The sequence below is a fragment of the Acanthaster planci genome, linkage group LG12 (assembly GCF_054643075.1).
Source record: "Acanthaster planci isolate LZ-2023a linkage group LG12, COTS_SCS, whole genome shotgun sequence".
Taxonomy (NCBI): Eukaryota; Metazoa; Echinodermata; class Asteroidea; order Valvatida; family Acanthasteridae; genus Acanthaster; species Acanthaster planci.
This window is the reverse complement of record NC_141788.1, coordinates 8913037-8933021: the sequence shown is the minus strand read 5'-3', so window position 1 is coordinate 8933021 and position 19985 is coordinate 8913037. Positions and strand designations below refer to the sequence as shown.

At 43.1% G+C, this 19985-nt stretch overlaps 2 protein-coding genes across 2 annotated transcripts; one reads left to right on the top strand and one right to left on the bottom strand.

Annotated features, from left to right (window-relative positions):
* Positions 1-328: 328 nt before the first annotated feature.
* LOC110985221 (polyadenylate-binding protein-interacting protein 1-like) lies at positions 329-13253 on the top strand. Its single transcript, XM_022246081.2, has 11 exons — positions 329-401; positions 3051-3276; positions 3873-4055; positions 5096-5208; positions 6042-6150; positions 6442-6570; positions 7110-7228; positions 7657-7816; positions 8397-8451; positions 8936-9110; positions 9426-13253. Exons 2-11 carry the CDS (start codon positions 3091-3093, stop codon positions 9511-9513), a joined length of 1317 nt encoding a protein of 438 aa, XP_022101773.1. The 5' UTR covers positions 329-401; positions 3051-3090; the 3' UTR covers positions 9514-13253.
* LOC110985216 (putative splicing factor YJU2B) lies at positions 13138-18753 on the bottom strand. Its single transcript, XM_022246071.2, has 6 exons — positions 18669-18753; positions 17206-17398; positions 16568-16771; positions 15826-15998; positions 15378-15516; positions 13138-14908 (listed from the first exon to the last, which is right to left on the bottom strand). Exons 1-6 carry the CDS (start codon positions 18669-18671, stop codon positions 14094-14096), a joined length of 1527 nt encoding a protein of 508 aa, XP_022101763.2. The 5' UTR covers positions 18672-18753; the 3' UTR covers positions 13138-14093.
* Between the last annotated feature and the right edge of the window lie 1232 nt (positions 18754-19985).

Below are 19985 nucleotides of genomic sequence, written 5' to 3'. Positions count from 1 at the left end.
GCCAAACGTTATCACTATAGTAATCATTAATTTTTCTTTGTCGGCGACTGGACGCCCAGTGAAGTAAACTTTTGGGGTAGGTCCTATTATAAAGTGGGTAAACTAAAACTGACAACCCGAGACTCTGTTAGAAGTTCTCACAATCAAATTAACCATTTCAGTTGGTTTACTGTTGAATTGTTATGGAATTTATTTACTTTTTAATGAAATACTCCAAAGGCATAGCCCAGGCTGCTTGGTGTGCCTTTGATGGACGCACTAGCAAAGCGATGGTAAATTCAACCTCGAATGCTAGTATATTAACACTGTTCACATCATCGCGAACAAAGTGAAAACGGCCGGGGACGAGCCAGTCATTGTAAATGACGTGAGTTGATTTATGTGCCGAATGACAGTGAATGGTGAGTCTTTGTTGTTCTCAGAAATAAAGAAAAGTCTTTGGGTTTTCTCATGTCTCTTCTGATTGAAATTGAACACGAGGAGAGACAATACACTGTTCAGACATGGGTGGCCTAATTGAAGTGTAGTTATGGAGTTATCTTCGGCAGTTTTGTCGAAGTCTATGTGTCGAAATTTGTGAAGGCCTGTGGTCAGATGGTGGCCATTTTTGTTTACATCCTTTTGCACCTTGCCATACAAAAGGACTGTCGATAAATTGGGACAGTGCTTACGCCGAGAAGTCGAGATTTTTTTCTCAGAGAGATTGAAGTTTAGAAATAGTTCCACAGACGGACAAAAACGAATTTTCTCTGCCATGTCTACAGTGGTATTATCGGCCATCAAAAAGCCCCAGGCCTCCGTGCCAGTGCCATGCTAAAAAGTGAAATTCAGCAGAAAAAATCTGGGCCCAAGATTTAGCCTTCACCATGTGTTAGGCCCAGGCCCATGTTGTCTAAGGAAAGACCGAGACACATATGTATTTCTGCACTAGGGTGGCACTGTTACTCGATATTGTAGGCATAAGTCAGTGTGTCATGTGTGGGAAAGAATTCAATTATCATGATTATTAACCCTACAGACGCCACCAATGTTTCTCTGTAGGCCTAGTGACTAAGACCAATACTAGTTTAGCCATCTGAAATCAATAAAATGTCTCAAAAAGTTAGCAAGGAAAATTTGAGGTATTCAAATAGAACACACTTTTTGAATTTTCAGACAATGTTATAGGGTTTCTGAACAGGGTGCCAAGCGGAGTTTGATACTCTTACCTTAATATCATTCTATAGAACTTCTTTGAACTTTTTCTAAGTAGGCCCTAGGCCCCTAGCCTAGGCTTGGTCCACCAAATTGAAAATTCTAGTGACTGTCATTATTTACATGTTTTGCAATAACTGTAAACTTGAATCAAGTCGGACTTGTGTTGCTCTTCCCCAGTCTGCCATCCCTTCATCACATACACAGTACACAGTCATCACACTCAGCCGCTCACATAACTGCTTTAAGGCGCCCTCGTTTGATAGCTTTTCTGCGATATCCGAATAATTCAACCATAAGTCCCGTCGTTGATATGTGGTTATTCATAATTGCATAATGTATACGGAATTTTCACCAATCAAAGCTGTCAGACTTGTAGACTTGTTCATTATTATAGAGGTATGAAAGATGTAAAAACAAGTCTGGCAATTTGATTGGCTGCTACCTGTTTTGGTAGATGAGCTTATTCACTGTGTACAAACAGTTGGCAGATTTGTTCAAGTCGGGATTTCTGACTACTCACAGTACATGTAATAAGTGAAAACAAGAGGGCGTGGAGCAAGTAACGGCGCGCGGCCTCAACATCCAAAGCATAAATGCAGACAACATCATGGAAGATCCCAACTTGAGTCAAGCCTACATGACTGCTGTGTGGCCACCACCATTTACTGAGGTTCCCAGACTCAGGATTTTTGGATGATTGTTAACCACTTCCTGCTGGGGCAGTTATTCAGTGTTGATGATGCTAGGGTGGGATATTTATCATTTTTTTCTGTTTTCAAAATTCGTTTGAAATTCCTATCTTCATGTACTGGACACTTACAAACACGTGAAGGACTGTCTGGTGTCCACTTTAACTTGACAGAAAAACATCTATTGACGCCTGAGTATTTCAGCCAGGCCTGCAGCCTTGTAAAAAGAGCCCAGATTGTGCAGTGTTATAGAATTTTCTTTTATTCACGAACCTGGCGCAGTGGGCTGCTGACCTCTTTTCAGTAGTAGTAGTAGTGGTGGTAGAGTGCATTGTCCTCCATGGTAATCTGCTTGCTCTAAATGCCCCAAAACGTGGTATACTGTTTCGAAACAAGGCTGGATTGTCTCCACTATTGAGAGTGAAAAAATGTCAGTAATTCCCAGCAGCCAGGTCTTTTGTTCTGAGTACGGTCTTTGGTTACAAGGCCGTGTTTCCTTTGTCCGAGTTCGTAGACCCCGGCCTCGCATATAAAGCATACGTTTTATACGTCAGAAGTGGTTAATCCCGACTTGAAGAACCCCTCCATGTTTTGTTTAACTCATTTTTAAATCAGGTTATAAGATGTGAATCACCAAGTCTAAAATTATGTTTTCAGTGTATGAAAGTCTTTACTCCCCGAATGACTTGACAAGGATTCATTTTTATGGACGCTGTTGCTAAAAAATAGGAAGTTTTTGTCAATTCTGGCAAATACGGATGTATGCATATGCTATACAACAGAAGGGTCCTAAAGATTAAGGATTGCTGGTTATTTTAACCTAGATCACACTGATGATGAAATTTATCATGATTTAAAAGCAGAACAAATGTTGCTGTTTACTAGAATTTGTTGAGTCAACCGGTTAAGCTCTACTTTATTGGTTGTTTACAAAGTTTGTGCCATTAGTTTTGGATGCAACCAAAAAACCACACAGGCACTTCTAAAAGTTTATCTAAATAAGTTGTTGCAAAGTTCTGAATGTGTTTTCACTAGACTCTAAAGTTATGGCATTTATAATTGAAAGTTTTCGTCTTTTTGGTTTTTTTTCCATTTCTTAAGTACCTCTGAAAGATTTTAAACAAATGTTAAACTTTTTCATTGATTCTTTTTTTTTGCGTGCAGATGTAGGGATAACTTTGATGATGATCAAATCACTACGAAAATGAAATCTTTATCTGCCGACGCACCAGCCTTTGTGCCGGGGACAGCCTGGGAGGGTCACCCTGCCCAGCCTCAGCAGCAGTGGTCTGACTCTGGACCTGCCGAGTTTGTGCCAGGCAAGCCTTGGCCAGGGGTCAATGGTGCCCCCGCACCACAGCCGCAGCAGTGGTCCAATGGTAGCGAACAGGTCAGTCAGTGAAAAGGCTGGGTAAAATGATAACACGTTTTCTCGTTCCTGCCTGCTTTTTCACGAGTGCCTTTTTTTAAAGTCTTTGTGTGGGTACATTTGGAATGTATTCTGACTTTTTAGGTATTTGTAACAAAATGCTAATTAACTCAAAATGCAAACTTGTCGGATATGGTAAAAAGTTCTCAAAGAGAGTCATGAAAGCCTATCCACAATCTTTGAAAATTCCACACCCTCCTCAAAGAAAATTGCCCACAATCTTCTTGAAAAAACAAAGATGAGAAACTTATCCGACTTCGCGTTACTGGTTTGTTTGACCCCCAAGTCTGTCAGCTCCTTCATCTTAGGGACTAGTGTCTCATTTATTGTTACATGGTTCGAGTTGCTCTCCTGCTAATTACTTTTTTTGTTTGACGCACAAGACATATCCCTCTGTTAACGTGAACAAATTGTCGTGTCACTTTCCCTATCCAAACGGTAGACTAGATTGGCCAACTATCCACCTTTTCGGCGGTGTTGGTCAAACTGTATTCAATGATAGTCTGTCACTCAGACTTGCTCCATTTGTTTTGTGTTTTTTGGGGGTCTGGTTTTAGCCCCCATATTTTAACAGCAGCACAGAGCCGGATTTTGTCACCATGGTGAAGGACGTACTGTTCAGTCTCAGTGTTAGCCCGGGGTTGTTTGAAGACTACATGAAGTCTATGGTGGAGCACCTCAACGCAGCCGTCAGGTCCAACAAAGATTTAGGCCTCATAGCCGACATCATTTTTGAGCAGGTAAAAAGGGCTGTGCCCAAATACTCGGGCTGTGGCTAAACAGGTGCACTGGTGCACTGGCCGGTGGCAAAACAGGTGCAAGATTTGAGGAAATTAACAAACCTGGAAAAATTTGCCTTTTTGTTTTTGCTGGTTTTCATCCCCATTCAGTCAGCACAAAAAAGTACCCCCCAAAATATCTCCAACCTACGTTCCCTATTTTTGAGAGGCATGTAATCGGAAGCATCGCTTTTTTTCCTTGGCCTAATATTTGTCTTCTCATTGCTTGCCTCTTTTTCCACCTGACTTTGGAGCCGCTAAAATTTCCATGGATTTTTCAAGCTTTTATCAAGTCAAAGATCTCCACCACGATCGATCATGTCGCAAACATTTCATGGTGCCCGAGTTTTCCATAAATGCGGCCAGTAGCAATGCATAGTACATGTACAGTTTTTTGCAAGTGATGCCGAGTTCTTACAGTTCAACACCTTATACCCCCACTGTTCAGTAGAATTCTGTTTCATTCCAGGGGGAGTAACATTAAACACAAGAGTCCTGCATTTACTTTTGTGAAAAATTTGGAAAATACTACTTCCAGATCTGGCAGTTTAGTGCCAGACAGAAAAATCTGTAAGTGCTGAATACATTTTTGCCAAAACTCCGGACAAATCTCACCCCTGACCAGGCTTCCGCAAGTGCAGACTTATATTGCAGTTGTAACGTTTCTTGCGTTGACCAAGTGACTCGATGTGGACACTGTTGTTTTGGACTTGGAGTGCACACAGCAAATTTAATTTTCAACTGAATGTGTACACGATTAATTTTCGACCAAATGTGCACAAAAATGTGAGGGACGATGTCCGAGCTCAGGAACACAGCGGTAAGGCGTTGACCTTATTTCGATAGTTACATTTTGCATATTTTATAACTCTAAACCAGTCCAGAAGCTGGAACTGCCAAGTCCCAAGCTGTTCGGTAGTTGCAAGACAGTAACAGAAAACAGATCGGTCCGAATTGTTAAATATAATGTGAAGATTTTTAACTGTTTTGCTTGTCTGTAGTCTGTGCTGGAGCCCAACTTCAGATACACCGGTGCAAGGGCCTGTGACTACCTCATCTCCCACCTAGAACTTCCACCAGCCATTACCAAATTCCGTAGCCATATTAATCAAAGGTACGCCTATGACATCCCAGATTATTACATGGGCGCACATTCCTCATTAGGAGCATGTCCGTGTTGTTCCTTCCATTGCTCCCAATCGCAACATTTCACGCGTGCTGACGATGCTCCCGACATCCATTTCATCGCATCCTCGGCAGAACATGAAGCCAGGGTACCAGCCTTGTCCAACCTTTTCCTCAAGTCGCGCCAGTATCCTCGTGTACATCTCTTGGTGAAGAGGGGGAAAAAAAACTTGATTCAAATCTGATTCTTCAGTGTTCGTTGCAGCTATAGCAATCTGTGCACTCAAATGCTCATATTGTTGAAAATACTCCATATGCAATAACCTTGGTACTTATTCGTGATTCCTTCATACTAGACTGCCTTGTATCTGAAGTCTACTTGCATGCGGACTTGGACAAGGACTCAACTTTTATTGCCATTAAGCATTGTTGTAATGAGGACCCTAGCAAAACCTCACAAGACCAGCTCAAGACCTTCTATCTGAATTCAAGTCACAAGCTATTCAAGTGAAGAGAGGCTTTGCATGGTAGCCATCTTGCAGGGCAGTTGTTTTGTTCCACAGGGAAACTGCCTTTGTGCATACCCTGTGGAACAAAAGCACCTGTCTGCAGGATAACAGCCACGCAAACCCTCTGTTGGAACCCAAGTCATTCCTTTGCCATTGCTCACCCTGTCGCATGTGACTTGTGTAGTGTCTGGTCTTGTATCGGCTGGCGCCGCGGTCCAGACTGCAACACTGCTGCAAAGGATAGCCAGGCTGGACCAAGTCATGCCTTGTTCATTTCCAGTGTGGCAGCATCTTTTTTTGCATTTTTCGACAGAGTCAAAGAGGCAGTTGAAAGCAGAGAAGCCATGGCCAGGGACCCCAACAAGCTGACAAGGTTACACGGAGCCACCATGTTCCTCGCCGAGTTGTTTCTCATATCAGAGGTACGACCTTCACGGCGTGCAGTACTCCCCCCCTTCCCAACTCCTTCAGCGCCTCTACCAGGCTCCCTCTTGTCCCCCTGTCAATTCCATCTCTGCAGAGGCATCCCAGTGGCTTATCTTTGTGCAGTAATTGCCACACGTCTGTCATATTCCGTCGCTGTGAATGTCCCCATGACGAGTCAACGGTGCATACAATGAGACTGAAGTTTTCATTGAGCTTAACCAACGTGTCTGTATTATGCAGTGGCATTTCAGGCATGTTTAAAAGGGGACATTTCTTGTGCTTTGCAGGTTCATGTGCCAGAAGCAAAGGGACCCCAGAGGATAGATGTATACCGTGTAGCTCTGAGTGAGCTCATGGACACTCTACTTAACAGTGCCAGCGACGAAAACCTGAAATGTCTCGGCCTACTTCTAAAGGTATGACCAGGGAAAGGATTGTCTTAATTGATGTCAAACGCTTCAGGGGATCCTAAAATTTTCACGAGGGGGGGGGGGAGTGGGCATGTTTGAGATTTTTTATGGGGGAGGCTGGTAAACCAACCCGCCTGACAAAGGCCTCGACCAACTGACCAAGATTCTGCAACGATTGTGAAGTTGGTTGAGAGAAAGAAACTAGGCATTTCCCAAGTATTATGGAGAGAGTGATCATCAAACAGTGCAATGCCTGCACCTTAGCCCAGGTTTTGTAGTCAAACTCAAAATATTATCAAAGTAAAGGTTATGTTGAGCAGCAGCATATGATGTCATTGTGCAACCGAATGGAATACGCGAGCACGGTGGGATGCGCTGGTTCTCACCCTAATGCCTTTTACACACGTAATTTTTGCACGTGACGTATTCACGTAGGTACTCTGTGCTCCACTGGTCAGAACATTTGTAGTTAAATTTTGAGCGTGCATTCTTGAGTTTCCAAATGAGTTCAGGTAGGATAATGTGTCTCTGAAAAATTCTCTCAGCTCTCAGGGAAAGAAATTGAAGATTACGACAGGGAGCAGAACAACAAGACGAGTTCTGAACAGCTGAGCAAAATATTCCTGAAAGCCAGACAGTACGTCACGAATCAGGCCGTCGACAAGTAAGTGACTTTATGTGCATTGAAAAAAAAAGAAAAAGCAAGCATTCAAGCTTGTATGTCGTGGCTGCTCTTTAGATGGTGCTTACATTCACTCAGAAATCAGATGTATGCATTTTGCCCTGTTCCATTTCAACGACAGAATAGAATGCCGTGTCAGTTGCCAGTGTTTAGTTTCATGGAACAGACTATCTTCACGGTTGGTCTGTGTGAAGGGTTATCAAAATTCCAGCTGTTAATTTATTATTTCAAAGTCTGTCGGGAAATAGAAGCCTATTTCTTGTTTCCTGTAACGGAAAGTTCCCACTTGAAGAAGAGCAAGACTTTCTCGCGGAAAAGATCCGGCGCCGTCAGACGTTTGTTTTCGTAGAACAGTTTGCATGTTTTTGCCAGAGGCATTCGTTGATGTGGTTCATCGTTTCCCCCTCCAGGAACGTGCGGGAGCTGTGGCTGCAGCTGATTGAGCTGCGGGCGAAGCGGTGGGGGCAAGGCAGCGGGGCATCGTACAGCGGTAGCACCACGGCCCCGCCACCTGCTGGCAGCAGCGGTTACATGTCGGGCGGTGGAGACACCGCACCTGCCATGTTCAGCGTAAGTCAATATGCTAGCGATGTTGCTTATCTCTACTATTGTCTGCTGTGGTGGGAATGTGGTCCCAGAAGACTTGACGGACTTACTCAGGCATTTGACCTCTCTTGCATTTTTTAACCAGTCATAGATAGCTACGCACTGAATCAGTGTCAACAAAAGAGTGCCAAACAAATCTTAACCTACCTATGCACCCATCCACCCATGCATGCATGAACCCACCACCCACTCAACCACCCACAACTTCACCCTCCAACCCATCGAACCACCCACACACCCAACCCACCCTACCTACACCTATTTCAGGTGCTGTGTAAATGGAAGCAAAATTTTTATTTCACCATGTGCAGACAGCACACAGTTGTTACATCAGATGTACGGCCATAGAGTACCGAAGTGTGACGTCACTGTGAACCACAAAGTGCTGTGCAAATGAATAGAGTACGCGCGCGTGCTGGTTCACGTGCTGGTTCTCGCACTAATGCCTTTCACACACTAATTGTGCACGGGACATATCCACTTCGGCACTCTATTGAGAGATTGGCAATTCTCTATCATCCTACATTTATATTCTCTTCAACAGAACCAGCCAGTATTCTATGATTCACAGGGTAAAGTCATCTCAGCGGCCGAGGCAGGTACGTCCCATTACACACTGGCCACCTGCTTTGGTGTGGTCTGGGGAGGTTCGGCACGCTTGGGGGGTCAAGTGGTACCTCGGGCAACAAGAAGGGATGTATTGGGGATGTCTTCTACCGAGTTCATCGGTCATAAACGTCGGAAATACATCACTGAAACAGTTTTCAACCGATGAAATGTCACAGTGTAATCCGTCTTGTAGCAGAGGCAGTGGTCACTTGAAGGAGTAAAATGAGTCTTATTCACCACAAGATTCTCCTCATGACCTTAGGTCTAGATGAGCCCAGCACTACTTAAACCAAACAGTCCTTGGTCCATCACTTGTTTGGGGGATTGACAGTTAGGGTTGAAATGTTGGCGTTGCCCTCTTTATGAGGTCAGTACTGAAAAGTAGAGAGATACATGATTTTTTTTTTTCATTTTTCTTGAAGCCTTTGATGAATTTTTACATTAAATTTGTTTCTCTTCTGCATTTTCTTGAAGGCTTCGGAGATGAGTATGATGGTGATTTGGAGAACTGGGCGTATTACCAGACTACGGAAGACGACGGCTCGGCTGACCCCTACACCGACTACGCGCCGTCATCAACGGCCGACCCATACGCCGAGTACGACTGGGATCCTAGTCACTACCAGCAGGAGCCTGCTGCAGAACTCGAGTAAGTCCGGGTCAGGAAGACAAGACACAGCACTGAGCGACATCATCATCACTGTAGATACAAAACTTTAATGATTGGGATTACTGTACCCCCACACTTCGTACATGTACATCTGCGCCTGAACTACTGCTCTGCCGATGAGTCGCATATTTGGGTATTTTGATCGATTGTGGAATATTCATATCTTTATTCTCGAAGATCTGCAAAATCGAGAAGGACAAGTTGTCAGTATTTTCGGCTTTGATCAGATGAAAAGCAGTGGCATATCGGGTGGGGGCAGTGGATCTAAACCATTCTTTTCATCATTCCTTGCAGCTACGCCGACGACCTTGATGAGCTTGATGCTGAAATCCAGAAAGCATTCAGCGACTTTCTAATCGAAACGGGACAAGGAGACCACTGATGAATAACCCACGAGTAACATGAATATGTAAAAGAAGAAGTTAAAATATTGAACAACATTCAAGCATTGTTGACATGCTTCCATGTGCAGATTGGATGATTGAAGTGATGTAATGAATAAATTGTAACAACTAATGAATATGTAATTTAGATATCAATGATTAAAAGTGAGCATCCCAGAGGTATTGGAAATCAGTTCATAGCCAAAAAATGCCTGCAAAATTGACCCGCTGCGTATTTTGCAGTCGAATCGTTCAGGGGAAAGGGTTTTTCCAAATAACGCAAGGTCTGGAAAACTCGCGACAGAAGTGGTTCATCTGCTCTGTGCATAAAATTGCCATTTGGTTTGGCAATGGACTGGCGTCTTTCACATTCAAAGGGATACAGTGGGCCCTCTTTCACATGGGCTTTGTCCTAAAAGAGCAGGGGGGTGTTAGAATCTCCCCCCCCCACACACACTTTCTCCGACATTGTTACAGCGAATTTTTTTTACCCTGCTTGAACCTTCAGGGTTGTTTAATTAATGTCGCGCGGTCATTTTTTGACATCAGTTCTGTGAAAGTGGGGCATGCGTTCTCACGAAATGCTCATTTTGCTGAAAACAGGTCAGCCGAGCATGTGTACTCTTTCCATTGACATGATCAATTCCCCCCCGGCTGACGCGCATGAGGCCATGAACGTCAGATGACTGTAACAACAAACCATGTGTGAGTTTGAATTGACACTGCACAGACGTACCTCTAGCGAGTGTCTACATCTGCATGCCAAGTGCCAAGCCTGAATCTCTTTGCGTTGAAAAACATTAATGTACTTAGTGCACTCTCTATCGCTGGTCCTATGAGGGAACAGAAACTGAAAGAAACTTCCCATCATGTTGAGTAAATTGGCTTGTGGCTAGCACCCACATACCAAAGATATTGACGAACTAAGTGGTAAGAACCCTGGAAATCTGTCGCTGAGGTCCCAGGTTCAAATCCTGCTCCAGTCAATTTCTCTGTACAGTATGTAGCTAGTTTGCCCGTATTGGATGAGAAATGTCAGTGTTTGGACTTCCGAGAATGCACATAGTGGATCGGACAAGAATAATTTGATAGCGTTGCGTCCACTCGGCCAAAGGTTATTAAAAATATGGGGGTTTTACGGCTGTACAATTGGAACTGATGTATCAAAACGTATTTGAAATGTGGCATTAAAATGTACAGGTACATGTTTTGTCGTAATTGTTCAAACCGTTTTCCAACTGCTTGGTTTTTTACTCGTTACGATCTGCTTGTAGGGTTAACTCTTGCTAAACTTTTAGATTGATTGGAAGAAGATTTAAAATGTTGACGCACTTCCGAACACCGTGCCCGGAGTGTTAACAATTGGAAAGTCAACAGAACGTCAGAAGCCTGTGATATTAAACTGGGGCCAATTTCATAGAGCTGCTTAAGCACAAAATTTGCTTAGCACGAGAAAACCTTGCTTAATAAATTAGGTAACCAGGCAAAATTCCATGTGATGTACATGTACATTGTGTTTGGATCATATTTAGCTGTGTTTTGGTTAGCATGACGATCAGAGTTGGAGCTGGTAACCTTTGTTTTTTAAGCAAGGCTTTTTTTGCGCTTAAGAAAATTTTGTGCTTAAGCAGCTCTATGAAATTGACCCCAGGATAGAACGTCCTGACATGGGATTAAGGCTGACTTACAAACTGCAGCGAAAGCCCAGTTGCCCATGTGCTGTTAAGCGAGGCTGTGATACATTCTGTCATGAAGTTTACATGTGCAAATGACACAGGGAAGTTGTTATCAATACTCGCACTAGAATTAGTGCCAGACAGCCTCATTCCTTGTAATATTAAGTGCCTCGTTTTGCTTGGAGGGGTTTCAGTGCTGTAGAGCCATTCATCCCTGCATCCAGTCATCTCCATTTTATTTTTTTTCATTCAATTATGATGTTACGAGGAGCTATAATTATCACGGCGTTATTTGAGGCACGTTCTGATGACCCATGTAGGCTGTAACTTACAGAACCTCGTTAAGTGGAGTGCCCTCATTAAATTTTGAAGAGCTGTTTTGTATTGAATTTAGGGAGTTGTGCATCTTATTTGCAGGCCTTAACATTCATGAGGTTCTGTTGTAACTCTCACAAACACACATACTTACCTTACATACCTAGTGTGGACATTCCTTTCTCTTCGTGCAGTTGAGAAAACTCGGTGAAAATAGTCAGTACTTGTTTTTCTTGAACTGGGAACACGATTTTCAGCTGGCTTTTTGTACAAGGTTTCCTTGGCTATTCCTCTTCCTTTTACGACAGATGACCCCTACCCCAAAATGCTTCTAAAGTTCTTTTTCAGAGAAGGAGAAATGCCCTGTGGACTTGTGTTAGTCCACAGAACATCTTCCTTTCCTGCATCGTGTGTCCACACTGGGTATGTAAGGTCAGTGCAGTGAAGTGCATCAGCACTTAAGGTTCTGTTAAATACTTGGCATGCACGTGAGGTTATGAAGTCCTCAGTGCAGCTTATAAATGAAGGTCCTTAAGGTCCTTCGATTTCTTCATGAGGCCCCCTTGTTTTCTAGCAACGCCCAGACCCAGTCCAATGGGCGTGTGTTGAGTGAAGGTTAAATTTTAATTCAAGGTTCAGTTGAGATGAAGTCCATATCTCATGCCCTTGACCGGGGGTCACAGTCTGACCACAAAGTGTGCCATAGTGAACAGTGGGGAGAAAACCTTGATATTGTCGCCAAATGCCTGTGAAAAAGGAGCATTCACATTGTTTTTCACCCATTTTCAAACCAGTTTACAGACTTCGGTGTGAGTTGGGCAAAAAAATACCAGAGGTCACTCATGTCAGGTTGTTTGGGCACACAAACCAAGGACGCTATGCATTTCCAGGGAAACATTTCCCACTTCAAATGACATATCTAGATGATGCTGTACTTAACATAAAAGTAATAGTCAACAGAAGCTTTTTGAAATTTCTTCTTTTTTTTAAATTTTGTCGGTTGAATTTGCATTTTGGTGAATAAGTGCTCAGGAGTTGAATTTGAGTGGAATTTGAGTGTGTGCTGTTCACGACATGGAAAAACTGCCTCTCGCCAAATGAGTAGTTTTAAAGTTCCAAAATTCTTGTGTACACACTCTACACATTTTTATTGTTGATGGGATGTTTTCATTTGACAGTGTGCCATCAGGTTGTGAAAAAAATATACAATGGTCTGTTGTGAACTTACACGAAAAAAGGTCAAAATAACTACATGTAATATTATAAATAAGCCTCTAATTCTGTATTTGGGGACAATTTTTTCCCCTCACCAAGACTTGTTGTATGGCACATTTTATTGTGCACTCGACTGTTTAGATACAAGAGATGCCCAAGAACTACAAAAAAGTTCCCAAGGACCAAAGGTCTTAATGCCCCCCCCCAAAAAAGAAAGTAACTTGCTACTGCACATGTAACTATTTAAAAATGGCAACACTTTGGAGATATTCCATCCCACATAACATATAGAACTGGCAAAAGTTAATAGCAGCTTCCAGAACTAATTTGAATCCAGCTTTTGTTTTTTCTTTTGAGTGTAATAGAGAGGGACACATAGACCAGAAATGATTTGGAAATGATCGGAAACCTGGAGACTTTCCTCAGTTTACATTACACAGACTTCTGTAGTTTAAATGGTTTAATTTACCAGACCTGTATTTATATGGGTGTACATACATTTTCAAACGTAATGAATAAAATTGACAAAAACACTTTGTGTCATCCGAGATTTTACCATTTTAAAGTTCGTCGGCTTGAAACTACACCACTTCTTGTAGATCGTGATCAACTGTTATGCCAAGACATGTGCCAGCAATGTTAATGCAAAGATGTGGGTTTGGGGGGCTGTTATGATGGGGTTATATGTGCTCAGTCTTTCTTCTAAATCCTAACTAAAATCATTTCGAAAATGCATTTTCCATACATCATTGTGTTTGCAGGATGAATTAAAAGTGCGTCGAATTTTACAAGAGGCGATGCCAAGAACTTGCCCAGAGAACTCGTCTATGTGAGACAAATAGAAAAACCAAAGGATATACTTTCGGAGCCCATCTTTCATATTTTTTTTCTCATGGAAAGAATATTTGAGCCATTTCCAAAATCAGCACTTCGGAATTCGTGAGCAGGCATGCAACTGAAGTTCAGGGGAAAAAAGGAAATACCGAGCAGCCTCGGGGCTTTGCCCAGTGTTTATCAGTTTGAAAGGTTGACATCCAACACCTCGATCACTTTACGTTGTACACAGCTCTAAATCACTGCAGCTAATCCATGCTTTCACTACCGATCCAGGAACTGCGCGTCCACCATCACAGAACCAGGTCTCAATGCGCAAAATTTCTGATGTTGACTCACAAGCAGGAAATACATCGAGATATTTTGGGGGATAAGCATTGGGAGTGTTGTAAGCACTCGTATTCAAGAATCAACACAGTATTTCAATGGCCAATAAAGAAAGTGTGCATGATTCTGGACAGTTCGAGTCGGTGCTGAAGAATTTTAAAGTGGTGCTCCACTTTGATAACGAAGACAGAGAATGTATAAGTTTCTGGCATTTAATCCGCCGATCCATCGCTGTCGCCGCTGCTGTAGTCACAGGACACGAGCGACTTCACAAGGGTTGCATTACCTTTGCCAACAGTCGGCTTTCCCGGGCTAACTTCAGTTTGTGCAGTGCGGTCACCCACGGTTCTTTTTGAATCTCCTCTGGGCTGATGCCCACTCTCAAAACCGTTTGGTTGCCGGTGAGGCCTTTCTGTGGCTTGTAGGCGGTTTGAAAACTCAAGATTGATATCTTTGAGACAGTCAGTCGCCACATGTTCAGTGGTCGTTCTTTCTCCATTTCCGTCTTCAGAGCTGCGGCCGAGTTGCTTGGCTGAAGCACAAATGCATTCACATTTTGTCCTGCAAGTTTTCAGTTCCTGATCAGTGCACACCCGATCTCTAGTGACCTCAGATTCTGGAACTGACCCGGCTTCAAGTTTAGGTGAGACCACTTTGCTGGCCTCTTGATCCGATCTAGTCCTGTCTTCCTGGGGGTCTGGCGATTTCTCTTCACTGTTTCGGGTATCCTTCTGCCTCTTTGACAGGACGATCCCCATTCCCCCGCTCTGCCGCGCAGTCTTTCTGTCCAGACAGGAGCCAAAGTCATCAAAGCCGGCACTCGTTCTCTTTGCGGCTTTCAGTCTGTGGATCAGATCAAATTGCTTCTGGGCTCCCGAGTTTCGGTGCTGCTTTGATGTCTCCTGTGATGGGGGAGTGGTTGCCATCGCCGATGCCGGAGTAGATGAAGAGGACGAAGACAAGGATTTGGAGAAGATACTCCTGTTTGATATCTCCTGCCTCTTTTTCTTTTGCTTCTCATCATAGGCTATAAAGAAAAAAAAACACAAGTGAAATTTAAGAACAGAAAGTGTAAAAGATCTTTGAATGCAAAAATTAAAAGTTACAAGACTTAAATTTGCTGTCCAATCGTCAAATGTTGGTACAGTTTCCCGAACCACAAATTACAAATTCATTAGCCAATCAGCGAGAAGCAATAAACGCTGTTACACTTGGCTACATCTTTTTTGGCAATGTAAAAAACTTCGGAATTCAGTAAATTCACTTTTCAGTTCTGTGAAATGCAGCTTGCACTTTTGACATTAATGCCATGATTTTTGTAAGCCTGTGTCCGTCCGTGAGATAATTTCCTCTTGGACAGTAGGCAGTCGGTAGTAAAATGGTAACTTTCGAGGGTATGGTTTCATATTATGGTTATTTATCCTAATCATACTTTCTTCCCGGATAAGGTCAGCTTGGGGGGGGGAATTATCTCACATCCAGGTTTGTGTACTCACTCTCCACGGTGTTGTACTTCATCAGCGATGCCAGCTTCTTGTCCTCGTCATGTTCAGGGACCAGCGCAATGTCAAGAGAAGATTTGGACAGCAGGGCTTCGTCTCTGGCAACGGCCGTCTTCAACTCAGTCTTCTCTTTCTGAGAATAAACATTTTTCGAAAATCTGTCACGTCCCTTCCAAACTCTGGAATGCTGATGTTTAGCAGGACCGCGCTAACTATAAACCAAGCAGTGGACAAAAGAGGCCTTATGTAGTTGCTGCCGACTGTTAACATAATGAATGAGTGGTCTTTGTTCCCAAGACCTCTTGAGTTTAGCAGGTTAGGAGTAAAATCAGCGTAGGTATACCAGTTTATTATTCTCTTCAGATGTGACTCTCTCGTCACAAGAAGATAGTACACTTTTAGGTTTCCCGACTGCAACCATGAAAAGTTACTGATCTCCTACCCTGAATTTCTGCCTCAGCATCCTGTTCAGCTCAAAGTCATCTTTCCAAGTCGTCTGCGTCTGCTCCAGCTCGTGCAGCGTTGGGGCGACGGCTTCAAGTTTCTTGGTGTCATCCGCGCCGTGCTCCAACTTGAACATGGGATCCGTGGCCAACTTCTTAACCGTTTGCCGATCTAAGAACAAAATACGTGTTTACTACACCTCATAAATATTCATGAACAAATCGGAGCGCATCATTGGCCGATTCCACCTCAAATCTGGGAAGTAGAAATGATATGTGACCAGGTGACGTCAAAGCGGTGAGTATCCACCTCGTTGCCGTGCGGTAGTTTTTTCTGGTAGCATCAAAAAATCCCTCTGGAACCCACCGCGTAAATATAGTGTGTGTCATGTAATCTTTACGGAACCAGTCTATCTGGAGTTGTATCCTAATAACTATATCCTTTATATTGGCATCGGTTAAATTAACTTGGACGAGGGCATCACCAGCGTTGCATCTTCCTAATGCCAACTCCATCAACATTTGCAAATAGCCAGTCTTTCTAAGCATTCCGTAAGGGATCTTTCCAAATCCTTCACTTTGCAGGAAACCTATGGACTCTACTCTCCTGCGAATGGAACAAAATATTCCAAAATCCCCTTTGGGATTTTAAAAGATCTGAGAGGCTGAACATTCACAATAATCGAGTAATAATGATAAAAGAGGAATACAGTGGATGTTCGGAGGACTTAGAGTGCCTACCTTCTGTCAGAACCTGTTCATTTTCAGCCATGTCCCACTTCTGGTTCTTGCGGTAGGCGCCTGTCACGACGGTGTAGTCGCACTCCATGGGGTTCGTCTCCATCTCGATGTAATTGTCGCACAGGTGGCATTTCATCCGGAAGCGGTAGATGGGCGTGGTGTAGTAGTTGCCCACTTTGGTCTTCTCGGCATTGTAGCGGACGCCTGATGGAGGGGCAGGATTGAATAAATAGAACCCATCCGCTAAGCTCCGCCCGACTGTGTCCTGACCAATCACAGCCGTGATTTATGTCTGACGCGTGTGCACGACCGCACGATAAAGCGCGCGGCTGGAACATGAGTCGGCAAAGAGGACGTGTTAAGTGCCCACGTGTGCAGTGGGCGGGGTGTATTGGAACGGCCTATTGTTATACGTGCAATACAGAGCTTTGTGTGGGTGGAAAAGTATACGGCAAAAAATACAGTAAAGGGGGCCAGTAGGTCACCATCGTGACCCTACTGTTACCCTGATTTTGCCAGTCCTTGAGCTTTCCACAACTTGTTCAAGATTGAGACCACTTTATGATTTTATTCATATTGTTTGGCAGGAGCGGGAGGAAACTCTGCAACACACCAGTGGCAAAACTCCGGTCACTCACCCATGCCTATGTGATTGCCGCAGCCCCCACACCAGATGTTGTACGGCATCTCAAACCGGATGACCAGGATGCCTTCGCTGAGTCGTTTGGCCCGCTCCCGTAGGGGATGGGAGTTGCGGTACTTGTTGATGGAGCCATGCTTGGTGGGATCGAAATCCGGCGGGTAGTAGCGGTTGGTAGCCTTCCTGTCAGCCTACAGGACCCCCCCCAAAAATTCACCAATGCAAATGTTTAAGAGGAAAAGGTGATTTTCGTTATTTAACATGCCAATAACATACCAATGTTAGGGGACTCAGCTACATCTCGTGTTCTTATTCCTCCAAAAGTATTATAAGCAGAAGTTAGGTTGAGCCCGACTACGTCCAAATGTTTAAGAAAGGCAATTTGTAGGGTCCTAGTATTAGTAAGGCCTACTCAGACTAAGCAGGCTATATCATCAACTCTAACATGGCCTAATCATGACATAAGCCAGGACATTATTAATGGATGCTGAACATGTTGGATGCAATCGTCAATCTTTGTGTCGATACAACTTACAAGGGCAAAACCTGTTATATATAATTAACATCTTCCCAACGCAAAAATACATTTTTTCATTTTTTTTTTTGCGTTGGGGAGATGTTAATTATATATATCAGGTTTTGCCCCTTACCCAACGTATATTAATAAGCACTGTATATATAATTAACATCTCCCCAACGCAAAAAATACATCTTGAAAATAGTTCGCGGTACCCGCTGCTTCATTTGACTCGGACCGACCAGCCGACCCCGGCAAGCTCGGTGGTCGAGTGGTTAAGACATCTGCACTAGTAGACAGGAGGTCGTGGGTTTGAGTCCCACCCGAGTAAGCTTGTGAGGTTTTTTTCGCAAGCTCTCGGACAAGCACTGAGCATACAGTGCTTATTAATATACGTTGGGTAAGGGCAAAACCTGTTATATATAATTAACATCTCCCCAACGCAAAAAAAATACATCTTGAAAACAACTTCCAAGGTTGTGGAAAATGGTTTCTAAAAATGGATGTTAAGTTGGTGATTTCAAATAAAATTGATCTGCCGATAGCACAACGCTGTTGTGCTATCGTCATAATCATGCCGTTCAATGTCAGGGCAATCTTGACTCTTGTCTTCGTAGGATAATCAACTCAGGAGGGAGCACAATATATTCTTCTGCACTGAACAATGCTGATCAGTCAAAGAGATGGGTACCCGCAGATTCGTGGGGTTCGACCATCCGCCCCACAACCAGACGGTCGAACCCCCACAATAACTGCGGGGGTAAGAACTATAGGCCTAACTTGAGTTACGGCCTTCCGATCGCGCCCAACATCTGAACATACATATTGCTACGGATAGAGAAACTTCCTAAGAGCATGAGAAACTATGTGCGTATTCAACAAGTTTGTAATTTTGATCACATCATGATTAATTGAGGAAAAGATCAAATCTATTAGAGAATTACCATTTTTGAGCAATATGTCTTTCCGCCCAGCTAGCTGTCTGAAATGCAGTGATCAGAGGCGGGTTAGCCACGCAATGTTCAAGATGTTTTCAAGTGCGCCATCTATTGCCCTGCTCCTGCCAGGCAAGGTAAACTTTTCATTGTTCTAGCAATGATATGCCCAGTCACCGTTATGAAACTATGAAATCATACGATTAAAGCCTTCTACACTTGTTTTCTTCCGGATTATACTTCCCCAGGCCATTTTTTCCCCAAACTTATGATACAACACATGAACTTGAAATTTCAAGTATGAGTAAATGAACATTAACCCGCGGTGCCTGAGGTGTTACAAGGTTGACGTCATCAGCGGCGTATCCAGCTTTTTTTTGGGGGGGATCCATGATGAGAAAAAAATCAAAAGCCTTACTCACAGGTCCGATATCCTGGCTTTTATTTGCTGGTGTTGTTCTCTAATTGGTGCTAATATTTGATAAATAAATATACCGAACATTTTCTCTCCTACGGACTCATTCTTTGTTAAAAAAAATTCCATCGGGGATACGGCATGTCATACTATTTCTAATCTTTGAAAATCCATACAAAAATCGTGAGATACCTCATTTTGCTTTTTGCGTCAAGTCGTAGAGTAAATATAGGTTTTTGTAATGAGTGTAAAATTACCTGGCCCTTGTTTCCGGTCGAAACCTGACGGGCCTTATGACTTGAAATTGGTAAAGGAAATGAACCTGAATTGCTTTGCTCCATCGCATTGAAATGCAAACTTTCAAAATAAACTTTCGATTTCATTATACTCCCTTTTTGTAATCATTATGATTGAATCAAACTATATGATTAACAAATCTTCTAGCGTTTGTTCATCGCCGCGCCATAGGTGCTTCCCACCCTTCCCAAGTTTCAACAACAATAACTGATGTGACGTAATTGAATGAACCGGCCGGCATGTACATCAACTAATTTTGACCATTAGGCGACAGCTTGTAGACTTTTAGACCAATGAGAAATTGAGGACTGATTTCGCAGCAGAAATGTATTCATTCAACAAACGAAATGTAGTGCGCTTTTGAAAACCCGTTTCCATAATATTGAAATGGTTGCATTTAATTTTGTCACACAATTTTGAATTTCAACAATAATTTATTTCAAAGCATGATTTCCAGACATTTTTAGGTAACAGCACCTTGGCTGAAGTTGGTTTTACCTACTGTTTCGGCGTAACAATCTGAGGTGATTCGGTTCCAGCACTTTCTGCAAAAGTTTCATTGCATTACCGTGCATCTGTAACACAGAGAATAAACCGTGAGATATATTCCACTG